This window comes from Crocodylus porosus, unplaced genomic scaffold (assembly GCF_001723895.1).
Source record: "Crocodylus porosus isolate Cpor-Errol unplaced genomic scaffold, CroPor_comp1, whole genome shotgun sequence".
NCBI lineage: Eukaryota > Metazoa > Chordata > Crocodylia > Crocodylidae > Crocodylus > Crocodylus porosus.
In genome coordinates this window covers 102,603,093-102,614,398 of record NW_017728886.1, presented here as the reverse complement: position 1 = coordinate 102,614,398, position 11,306 = coordinate 102,603,093, and the positions used below count along the sequence as shown (strand labels likewise).

Below are 11,306 nucleotides of genomic sequence, written 5' to 3'. Positions count from 1 at the left end.
CATTGAACACCTTCAAGAGTAAATTGGATGCTTATCTTGCTGGGATCCTATGACCCCAGCTGACTTCCTGCCCTTTGGGCAGGGGGCTGGACTCCATGATCTCCCGAGGTCCCTTCCAGCCCTAATGTCTATGAAATCTATGAAATCTTCTCAGGTCCCTTCTGACCCTACCAACTATGAAACTATGACATCTCTTGTCACTTGCTTTATGATCTGTCAGCTCCCCGACAGCAACTATATGGGAGCCACATTATCAGGAATGAGTCCTAACCTCATCAATCTCTACAGACCCTAAGTGGGATCTGCAGAATAGTGAGTAGAGCACAGGGCTATTGTAACTTGTCTGTGCAATTTCTATGGGGCCAGAGAGCGGGGCCAATACCTGTCTTGCTTAACCTTTTCTTCCTTACTGTTTCCTCTAGCTAAGTACATTTGTTTCTTAGCAGACCTTGAGCCATCTAGAAAGCTGACACAGGGTCAGTGGAGGAAAGCAGTGTTGTTGGATTTCAGCCCCTTGACTTGCTTAGTGAAGAAGGAAAACTATATCAAGAGGACTCCTCCTTGTATGCATGTATGTGGAAACAACTTGGTCCAACATGCAGCTTCAGTTAGATCAGGCTGGAGACCTCACCTACTGATATCTTCTCAAAGTTTTGTTCCATTACCAAACAAGCAAACAAAACTATCCTGGATTAAAATAAAGAATGCATATTTCATGCACAGCGAAGTTGGTTTATGTGATGCTGCATTTAGCTAGTTAAGAAATACGGAGAATAAAGAACAATTAACCCATGAATAATCAGTCACCAGTAGAGTCAGCAATTGTCAGAATGATTTTTTTTACCTTGAGGAGGTTCATTAGTGAATTTAATTGATGACTGCAGAAGATTAATAGGAAATTTTGGGTGGACCTCTGTAGTAATCCAGGTCCTGAAGCCCTCATTCACAGATTCTGCTGTAGTGATTGTGTCTAACAGTTCATCAAGAAAATCTAAACCCAGGTGGCAGTTCTGTAGAAGAAGCCATCCTCCATCTTGCATACATTGATTCAATAAGCGTCTTGCATGGACCTCCTGGCCCTGACCCATCGAAATGGCACGACAGGGAGTATTCTGTAAAAAAAATGTTTTGTGATTTATTTTTAATCATTGTTTCTGTTTATTTTTTTATATCACCATGCATACAGAAAAATAAATAGAATGTAAGAGAAAGACTTGGGCCACTGCATTAATTTGACTCTATTAAAGACTGAGTTCATATTTGGTGCCAGTCTGTAGTAAAATATAAATACCCATATAATCATCTCCTGTCCCACAAGTCATGATGAAACTACATTAACTGACTATGGCTGCATGTGGTCCACCAAGTTGCTTCTTCTATGCCGTGTCTTTTCCTGATGCATATGCCATGTCTTTTCCTCTTTGTGCATACCAAAATGGGAAGGGAGGCCATGATGGATGGAACCAATAATTTTATGCTAGATGCCACTGACCGTTTCCAGAATAGCAGCATGCATTATCAGAGGCAGGGCACATAGCAGATCATCCTGCTCTCACCTCTAAGTAGTAAAACATCTTGAGAGAGTGGAGAGATATGTAGCTGCATAATAATAATTTATCGATATGATATAGTTGCCTGTTTTTTGGTGATGTTTATTATATGAATATTTTCATTTAGTCTAATAGGGCATTACTTGGGAAAACAAGCAGGAAAGGAAATAATGATTCAGGATAATTCACTGCTCAAAAAGCACTGGAGGTTTGTTAAGGAATACTGTATTTACCCTAATCAAAGATGGCTTTGAATTTAAGATATCTCCCCCGCAATAATTAGATTAAGGGAAATTTATATATTTGTTATAATTTTCCACATCTGGAATCTAGTTATTGGGTTGTCATTCATTCTCCACAGTGCTGGAGCAGGGAAAGCAGCAGCAGGGGTCTCATGTGGTGAGGGGGTAAAAAGCTGGGGGAAGGTCCTGCCACCTACCCCCTGCTTGCCTTCACAGCCTCTGCCCTCCCTGCAGCCTCTGCTCCTTGCCTGCTCTCCACAGCCTCTGTCCCCAGAGGCCTCCACAGCCTCTGTTCCACACATATACCCCACTTTTCAAGGAATCACTAACACCTGCAGCCTCTGCCCCTTCCTGTAGCCTCTCCCCCCTCCCTGCTACCCACAGCTTCTGTCCCCAGAGGTGGGGGGAGATGTTGCAGGGGGGCAGGCAGAGTTGGGGGAAGATGGCTACTGTGGTTCTGTTTCTGGTCTCAATCTGGGCTTGGGGCCATAGTCAGAGCCACAGAAGCTCCTCTCCCCCTGCCTTGTACTTGGATCCAAGATGAGCGGCTTGTTTCCCCATGTTGAATGAGGGAAAAAGGCTTGTCTTTGATCTGAGTAAATATAGTAATTGCTAAAATAGTTGGCTGTAAGCAGTCTTGACAATAGTGTAGGTTTGTCCAGATGGGCGCCAGCAACTAGAAGTTGAAACATGAGCACTTGCTCAAGGAATTACTGGAACCAGCAACAATGATAAAAATTCTAGTTGACCCTCTACTGAGAGCACACAAGATTTCCCTGTTCAAGAAGTAGTGGTGGTGCCTAATTAGCATGCCCAGACGCAGGCATCAAGCCTTTGGGAGTTTTCAGGAGGCCAATGCTGCACACACAATTTGTCCCTTCCTGTGAGAGTATCAGCTTATAGACTGCTTCTCTCATATAATCCCCTCTCACATATACAAGCATTAAACATTAAATGAAATGTTTTGAAAAGACAAGGAAAAGAATCCTTTTAAGATTATGTAAAGATTGACCTCATTTTTCTTCTTCTAAAAAAATTATGTCAAAACTGTTTGTCTCTAGGATTTTTATCTTGTTTCATAGTGTTTTGCATGAGTCACACCAATTCATTTGTACAAGTTTTATGCTAGACTATGAAGACAAAAATGTTATACCTTTTTTAGCCAATCCAGTGTCAGTTAAGTTCTACTGAAGATTTTGTACATGGCTCCCTGAAAGAAAAATCTGTTTCCATAAGAAAAGAAGATATTTCTTCCTTCTTGGATAAAACATCTGGACAGAATTAATATGATTTTGACACAGAGGGCTCAGTTTTAAGAGAGCTTGACACTCAACTTCTTAATAGGCATAGTGGTGGAAAAGCTACTTAGTTTTAAGATAGAGCATACCTGATTTATGAAAAGAATTATGAAAGGGATTGTAAATGTGAAAAAATATTGTGTTTACATTAGTTCAGCTTGGGTTTAAGCATTAGGATGGAGTTGACAAATGAATAAAATTGTGAACTTGTTTTCCCAAGTTTTTAAGACCATTAAGATTTCCTTGGCAAGTACCCTAAGCAGTAGGCTACTGGGCTAAAAAACAGGAGGGCCTGTAATCCTTCTGCTCTGGCAGGTATACACTATGCAAGGTGATTCTTTCTTTCTACAAAGGAACAGAATCCCAAGCTGTGCATAAGTGGCAAAAACTGCAGTTACACAGCAACATGTTCACCTATAAAACATGGAAAGTGAAATAGGGTGTAATCCTAAAGATTTAATTCAAGAAAGCAAACTGAAGTCTAATTTCTCAAACTGGACTCTAAGGATGTAAACATTTAAAAACATTTAAATATCACCACTTAAAAACTGACTGCCTCCTGAAATATGCCCACAGCCTATAATGGTATGAGAGAAAATTCTGCTGCTCCAATAATGGTGACAGAAGATTTAAAAATTTAGCAGCATTTGCCAAAAGATGGTTTTAGGTCCTGGAAGGATGGTTTTGCAGTAGCACTCTCCTGCATATCACAGAACTCTGCTCTAAGAGTCTAGACCAGATCCTACCCAGCCATTTCTGTCTCCATGCTCCAAACCCAGGAATGTGCTAGCCAGCTCACCCTGGAGATATGCCCCTCTGGTCAGTATTGACACCTTGGGCTCCAGCAGTGAAGACAATGGCTACTGGGGACATGAATCATGCATGCCCCTGGAGGCTGGGGGGGGCACAGTGGTGCTGGCAGCAGCAGCAGCGCTGGGGCGGTAAGTGGGGAGCTCCCGCAGATGCTGCTGGCACTGTCAGCAGCGGGGGTGTGGTGGTGGGGAAGCACTGACCAGGGGTCAGCGACCACCGGCAGATGCTGCCAGTGGTGTCGGCAGCAGAGATTAGGGTGTGGCAAGTGGCGACCGCCCGCTTTTCGTAGGGGGTGCACCACCACGCTCAGGAGGGGTACACTCAGGACTGTCTTCCAGGACACATGGGAAACATGGTATAGAAATGTACCAGTGCAGGGTAGCAAAATGAGTGAGTAGCCAATGAATCATAGCAACCATAGAAAAGTAGAGCTGGAAGGGACTTCTGTCCCTTTTGACCAGCTTGTCTAGTCCAGCCCCTTGTTTAAGGCAGAACTAGCCCTAAATACACCATCCCAGCCAAGTGTCTGTCCAACTTGCTCTTGAACATTCCAAGGATGGAGATTCCACAACTCCTCTAGGTAGCCTGTTCTAATGCTTGACCATCTACATGGTCAGGAAGTCCCTCCTAATCTCAAACCTACATTTCCCCTGATGCAGCTTGAGGCCACTGTTCCTAGTCCTAACTCCTGGGCCACAGAGAAAAGCCCATCTCCATCCTCTCTTTAACTGCCCTTCAAGTATTTGAAGACTTTTATCAAATCCCCCCTCAGTCTTCTCTTCTCCAGGCTAAATAACCATAGTTGCTTCAGCCTTTCCTCGTAAATCTTGCTTCCAAAGCCTAATCATTTTTGTTTCTCTGTGCTATATTCCGTGTGAGGCCTCATCAGGGCTTAAGACAGCAGAAAAATAACTTTCTTTGATTTGCCAGTGACACTCCTGTTAATACAACCTAGTAGGCTGTTAGATTTTTTTTGCAAGAGCACACTATTGGCTCGTATTCAGTTTACGGTCTACTGTAATGCCCAGCTTATTCTCTACAGTACTACAGCCTAGCCAATCATTCCCCAGTCTGTATTTGTGCACGCAATTATGCTTTCCCAAGTGCAAGAATTTGCACTTACATTGCTGAAACCACCTGATTGACTGCAGATCATTTTTCCAGTCTGGATTCTAGCCCTACTCTCCAGAGTGTCTGCAATGCCACCTAGGTTGGTATAATCTACAAATTTACTAAGCATGCACTCAATCCCATCATCCAAATCATTAACGTAGGTGATGAACAATACCAGACCCAGGACAGACCCCTGGATGCATGACTGCATGTATTTCAGAGAGCTCATATTTAAGACTTGTATTAATGCTACAGCTCATAAGCCATGCAAAAATAATTACTTTAAATTTCTGCCATAAAGCAAAATTATTTATTTTTAAATAAAAAGAATAGATAACAGACGAATGCAGACACTATGATATGTTTTGTATTCATAATTGAATAGGGGAAATAACCAACATGTTTTAATACTCCTAGAGTGTTTAAGAACAAATATTTTATTTGAACTTAAATCTCCAAGTTAATTTATAAGACCTGGTTCAGTGTCAGTCCCTCCAAACACCACTTCAGGGTTCAACTGGTGAAAGCACCAGCCAAGGTGCCCATGGAATGCTTCATTTTGCTGCTCAGAAAACCTGGAATCGTTCTGCTATTCTCTTCTTCCTCATCTTTGTGATTAACTTGTTCTTGATCTCCCTAATGTAACAGACCCCCCAAGGGATGACAAGATCAAACGGTCACAAACTCCACTGTGACCGATTCAGGCTGGACATAAGAAAGAAATTCTTCACTGTCCGAGCCCCTAAGGTTTGGAATAGACTGCCGCCGGAGGTGGTTCATGTACCCGCTTTGAATGCCTTCAGGACACATTTGGATATTTATCTTGCTGGGATCCTATGATCCCTGCTGACTTCCTGCCCTGGGGCAGGGCGCTGGATTCAATGGTCCTCCACAGTCCCTTCCAGCCCAAATGTCTATGAAATCCATGCTCTTGCTTCTCATTTCCACTTGTGTGGTGTCCCAGAATAGTCACTGGCTGCTTTATCTTTGATAGATAGCAACAATTAAGTGCTAGGGCAGGCTGCAAACATAACCAGTTGATCTATTTAACTGAATTCAAATAGGGAAACATAAAAGGATCTCTACCTTAGCCTACAAATATTCTTGCCATCAAAAATCTTTTTTACAAAACCAAAATTTTCTCCCTGTATAAAACACCACAAGACAAGACAAAATATTACTAAACTCTTTCCCAAAATAGGCTGCTAGGTACTTCAGCCCACCACAAATGCCTGCTAAGAAGTTGTACTTAAAAGACTGAAAAGGTAAACAAATATAAATGAATGTGAAGTGTAAGGAGAACAAGTAGCAGTTCCCTTCCTTCAATCCCAGGGATCTTCAGATGGAATGGCTCTTTCTGACTTTATCTCCTGGCACAGGTATGTGAGTCAGCAAATCCAAAAACGATGCACCAAAGACAAAAGAATGATGGGGGAAAGTTTCCCATTTACCTTTTCCCTTATCTGTGTCCCTCCTAATCATCCACCTTCCAGTCCATTAACCTGTGGGCCTGTGTCCCAGCTACTGACATTGTAAAGAAGACAAACTAATGGAACAGGGGTATTTGTTTTTCTCACTGATGACAATGAATGTTGGCTTCTCCCACCCTAGCCTGCCACCTTGCACAACTATGCTGGAATTCTGTCAATACTAAGCTACTTCTGAATCACGGGATAGGTAGAAAGTTTTCCCATGCTCTGTTCTGCCATCAGTGAAAATAAGTGAAAAAGAGGGGGTAGATTTTTTCCATACTGTTTCACTGCTGCTGCTGGCTAGATTTTATCCCTCATGTCAGCAAAAGTGTGAACAAGCCAGTGGGCAGGATGGCACAATATAGTCACTGGCAAGATGGGAGTCCATGGAATCGCACCCATCAGGAAAGCCAATGATAATAGCTTTTTATTTTTGAAGAGGTTTCGAGTAGGGAAGGGAGGGAGGCAAGGACCTCTCCTGGCTAATGTCTGCAAAGCACAATTAGGCCCAAAAAGGGAACTTGAGGAGTTCAGGGATGAGTGTCTTCTCTTCATCCCAGGAACATAAGAAGCAAACATTCCCCACTAAAAGGTTTTGGTTTTATTTTGTTTCTAATCTTTAAGATACACACATCTTCAAGTCATCCCTTCAGATGCACTGCTTCTAATAAGTCTGCAACACGTTCCTTGCCTTGGGGCTGTTTTTACAATCTTTTTCATTGTCCTTTTAAAAAAAGTAAAACCAAGTATATAGCTCCACTGACTACCCACATTGCCCACTTTCTTCCATCTAACTTCAGTGTGTTGGTCTCCCAGCATGGAAACAGACATTTTTGGTAGAGTATGATCAGCTGGGCTATAATATTGATGACTGTCCTTCACATACGCCTGCAGATATCACTGGTTGCCATACCCCAATCTGGGGGCTTGCAGGTATGCCCCTCCATGTTGGAGCATGGAGGAATCCTCTGCTGGTGTTTTTTCCCCAGCGTGTCTGCAAGCACAAAGATGGGAACTCCCACAGAGGTTCCCCACTCCCTGCTTACAGATACATTTGCAGATGAATCCCTCTGAAGGGGATTCCACAAATGCCCAAATTTGTGGCTGTGACAGAAAGTACTAATAGATTGGACCACTTTATTGCAGCCCATATTTGGTTATGGTGAGAGAGCACAGGCAGGCTGAAGCTGCCTGCCTGTGCTCTCCAGCTGCCCAAGGCAGGAGCTCTATGGGCTTTAGAAGTCTGCTCCTGCACACTCTGGGAATCCTGGGCAGGATCAGGCTCTTTGGGCTTTAGGAGTGCCTGCCTCACTTTCTCTCTTTACCCAAATCCATCCCAGGGATGTCCAGGGTACACATCTGGGTAATGAGGGAAAGTTGGAGTTGTGCCCCCTGCAGCAGTGATATGCATGCTGAGGCAATCCCTCTGCAAGGGATTTGCCTGGCATGTATGTGCCTGCAAACATGGAGGGGGGACATCCCCATAGCAAATCCCCTCTCCACATCTGAAGCCTGTGCATGGGACTGTTGCCAAATTTGAGTGGTTTTGGTGTGATGGAAGGTAGGGATGTCTGTTTGCTTTCACTTCGGGCCACTATAAAAAATGTTACAGTGGCACAAAGTTGATGTCTGTTTCCACTCTTAGGTTGCCTGTAGATGGGCGGGAATGCTGCTCCAATGTGCTGTAATTACAGTATGTTGAAGTAGATTCAATTAATCCCTAGAATCGAGTCTGCTGGAGTGCACTAATAGGCTTTAGTAAAAGCACCCCTGGCCATCATTTTAAAGAGTGGGATGCTGAAAACTTGAGACACTGTGGGCACTTGAATTAGAGTGGCTCGTGGAACCACTCTAATTAAAGCATTCCCTCTTCCCCAACCCTGGAGCATGTGTAAAGATGCCAGTAGAATGCAAATTATTCGGGACAGGCTTTATGGTCAGAATATTCAAATTTGGGGTCCTAAAGTTGAACACCTAGGTCTGTATCATATTCAGACAGTTAAATAACCACAGCTTGATTTACAAAGATGCTGAGCACCTAACAAAGAGTATCTGTGGGTGCTCGGCACCTTTGAAAATCAAACCCCTCTTATTTAGGTTGTGTAAAATGATGCAGATATATTTGAAACATTTAACTTGATTCGAATCTAAATCCTGGTTGGGAGGCAGATTTATGAGGTTCCATTATTCACAAGAATAAATTTCTTCTTGAGCAAATTCAGATTAATATCTACATTTTAGACACAAATACAAGAGACTATGCAAGTCCTTCAAATGATACTATGCAATAGCAACATTTTAAGTGTTTATCAAATGAATGTATTGAACATTATGGTCTCCAGTGTCATTTCACTTGTTACCATTCATTGTGGTCATTGCCACAAATGAATTAGTAACTGGTGTGTGTGTACATACATGTATGCTTATACATGCAAGTATGATTCTATTTCAGGTAGATGAGATTAGATTCCTGAAGCAGCTACCATGTCGTGGCTTTGACTAGACTTCTGGGGAATATTACCAGAAGTCTTTTCACCTACTGAATTAGTCATATTTTTAACTGTAAATATCATCACTGATTGTCAATTTAAGTAATAAGTATGAGAAAGCATACCATACCAGTACTACTTTTTGTTACAGATAGGTACTTCTGCTTGACAGACCATAGTGATCTGCTACACAGTTTAACTTGAGCAAACTGCGAAAGCAGGAAACTAATATTTCCATTTCTTCACAGAATGAGTTTTGTCTCCTGGCTGTAAATTGATTTCTAGAGGTCAATGGTATGATAAAAAACTTGCTTCAATGAATGTATGAAAAAAGTGAATAAAATGTTGTGATAACACTGCAAATCAAACTTCAAAATATCCATTAATAATTATTATCATTATTCACCCAGCTCTACTAAATACAATATAGGATACCTTTGATTTTGCAAGACGTTCTATATTGTCGGTGGGATCAGACCCCATGGATAGAAAACAAGTCAAAGGTGTTCGACAATCACTTTCAGTCCACATAACTTCCATGTCCAGGATAAATCCTTCTGCATACTTTATGCCCAGGGATTCTGTAATGTAGTGCCGAGCCTGCAACATTTATTTTCAAACATGCATAAAGCATCTTACTTGCACACACTATACCTATATCAACACAAAGAGCACAACCCCATGTTCAGTTAAATGGAATTCATTGATGGTTGCCTTGGGCTAGATGGAAGAATGTAATTTTTCACTTTAATTTTCAATGCAATAAAAGTTATAATCCTTCACTTATTATAGCTTCTACTGGACAGGTTTTAACCAAAGTCTTCCTTTCTTGGGACAGTGTTGCCATTGTCCATGACCCTTGGGCTATTCCTCTTCTTCTCCAAATAATAGAACCCACTTGGTTTCTATCTATAACACTTTGGAGTTTGGCCATGCTTCTGATGTCCTCGTTTCACATGAGCACATCCAAAACCAACTGGAAACTAAATTCTCTTTGACACATGAAGCATAAGCCTTCCGACAGCCTTTTCAGCTATCTTAGCTACACATACATTCTCTAAAGAGTGCATTATAAAAGGATCCAGAAGAATTTATTTTTGGGCAGGACAGACTGAAAGAGAAGGCAGTTCCAGAAACCAGAAAGGACACCATCAGGTAATATATTTTCTACTATAGAGCATGACATCTCCCAGTTCCAGACATATGTACAATAGTGAACAATAGGGAAAAGTAGCTGGGAAGGAGAGATAAGTAGTAGTTTAATGGCACAAGATTACCCCCTTCCTCCAATAATTAGTGTTATTGGCCCAACATTCAGAGCACATTTCTGTTGAAAGATGTTTCTGCACTGCTGGCCTCCTGCACTGTCTTATAAAAGTGTTGATTGATGACAAAGGGCAGCTTTTCAGTCTCCTTGTGAGGGGCCTAATGTTTTTTTCTCCTCAGGATGCATGTTAGACAGATTCTGATCCCTTTTAGAATTGATTAATTCACAGCTGCATAGAACTCAATGATATAGTTAAGTGGCCTGACTATGTAAAAGTTGGAATCTTTCAGGCCCAGAAGCACAGAGTGACAGCAAATGAATGAAGCCTTTTTTTCTGAACTGCACAGTCCAACTAATGTACGCTGTAAATGCTCCCCTCATTTCTAGCTTATGCTAAAATCTTCTTTTATCAGGATGGATGATCTCCTGTGATATATGAAACAAATGGTATACCTTTGAAATGGATGATTCTGAAGTTTGTAAAATGACATTGTCCTCATGGAAGACATAGTCAGACTTGTCCTTTCAGAGAGTGAAAATTGTGGAACCTTTTCTTGCTGACCTGATTTCAATCTGAGCTCCTTATCCTCTACTATGGCATTGGACAGGATACAGAAGGAAATATTCCCAAAGGAGCCAAGATCTTCATAATGGAAGGAAGGAAATTTCAAAATATTAGATTCCTAAACACAATTACTGACTTGAGGATGCAAAAGGGAACTCTGGAGCTTTGGGTGATTTTCTTGGCAGACTGGGCCATGGAATTTTGGATTTATTGTCAAAGATTCCTTGATCAAAGGAACAGAATTGCCCCTCAGGGCCTAAATGCAGAAAAGATCTGAAGCTCCCTTGTAGAATTTTTTCTTGAAGAGTCTTGCCTGGATATAGGACCCAATGGGCCTTTCAGACTGAATTCCTTCCACTGGTAGGAGTGTGAGTCTATGGGTTTGAAACAATTTGGGTAGATATAGCTTCCCTTCTCAAGGTCTCTGCTACTCTACTCTGCCATATATGCCATCCTGAGCAATGGGGAGAAAGTGAAAGAGGAATTTAGCAATATTA

At 41.9% G+C, this 11,306-nt stretch overlaps 1 protein-coding gene across 1 annotated transcript in view; it reads right to left on the bottom strand.

The window, feature by feature from the left end:
• Positions 1–11,306, bottom strand: part of LOC109313479 (dynein heavy chain 5, axonemal-like) — a 275,004-nt gene that overhangs the window by 54,182 nt on the left and 209,516 nt on the right. Inside the window, exons 68-69 of the mRNA XM_019540081.1 lie at positions 9,413–9,577; positions 845–1,112 (exon numbers count right to left, since the gene is read on the bottom strand). Of these exons, the coding sequence (XP_019395626.1) occupies positions 845–1,112; positions 9,413–9,577 (433 nt within the window). The remainder of the gene's footprint in view (positions 1–844; positions 1,113–9,412; positions 9,578–11,306) is intronic.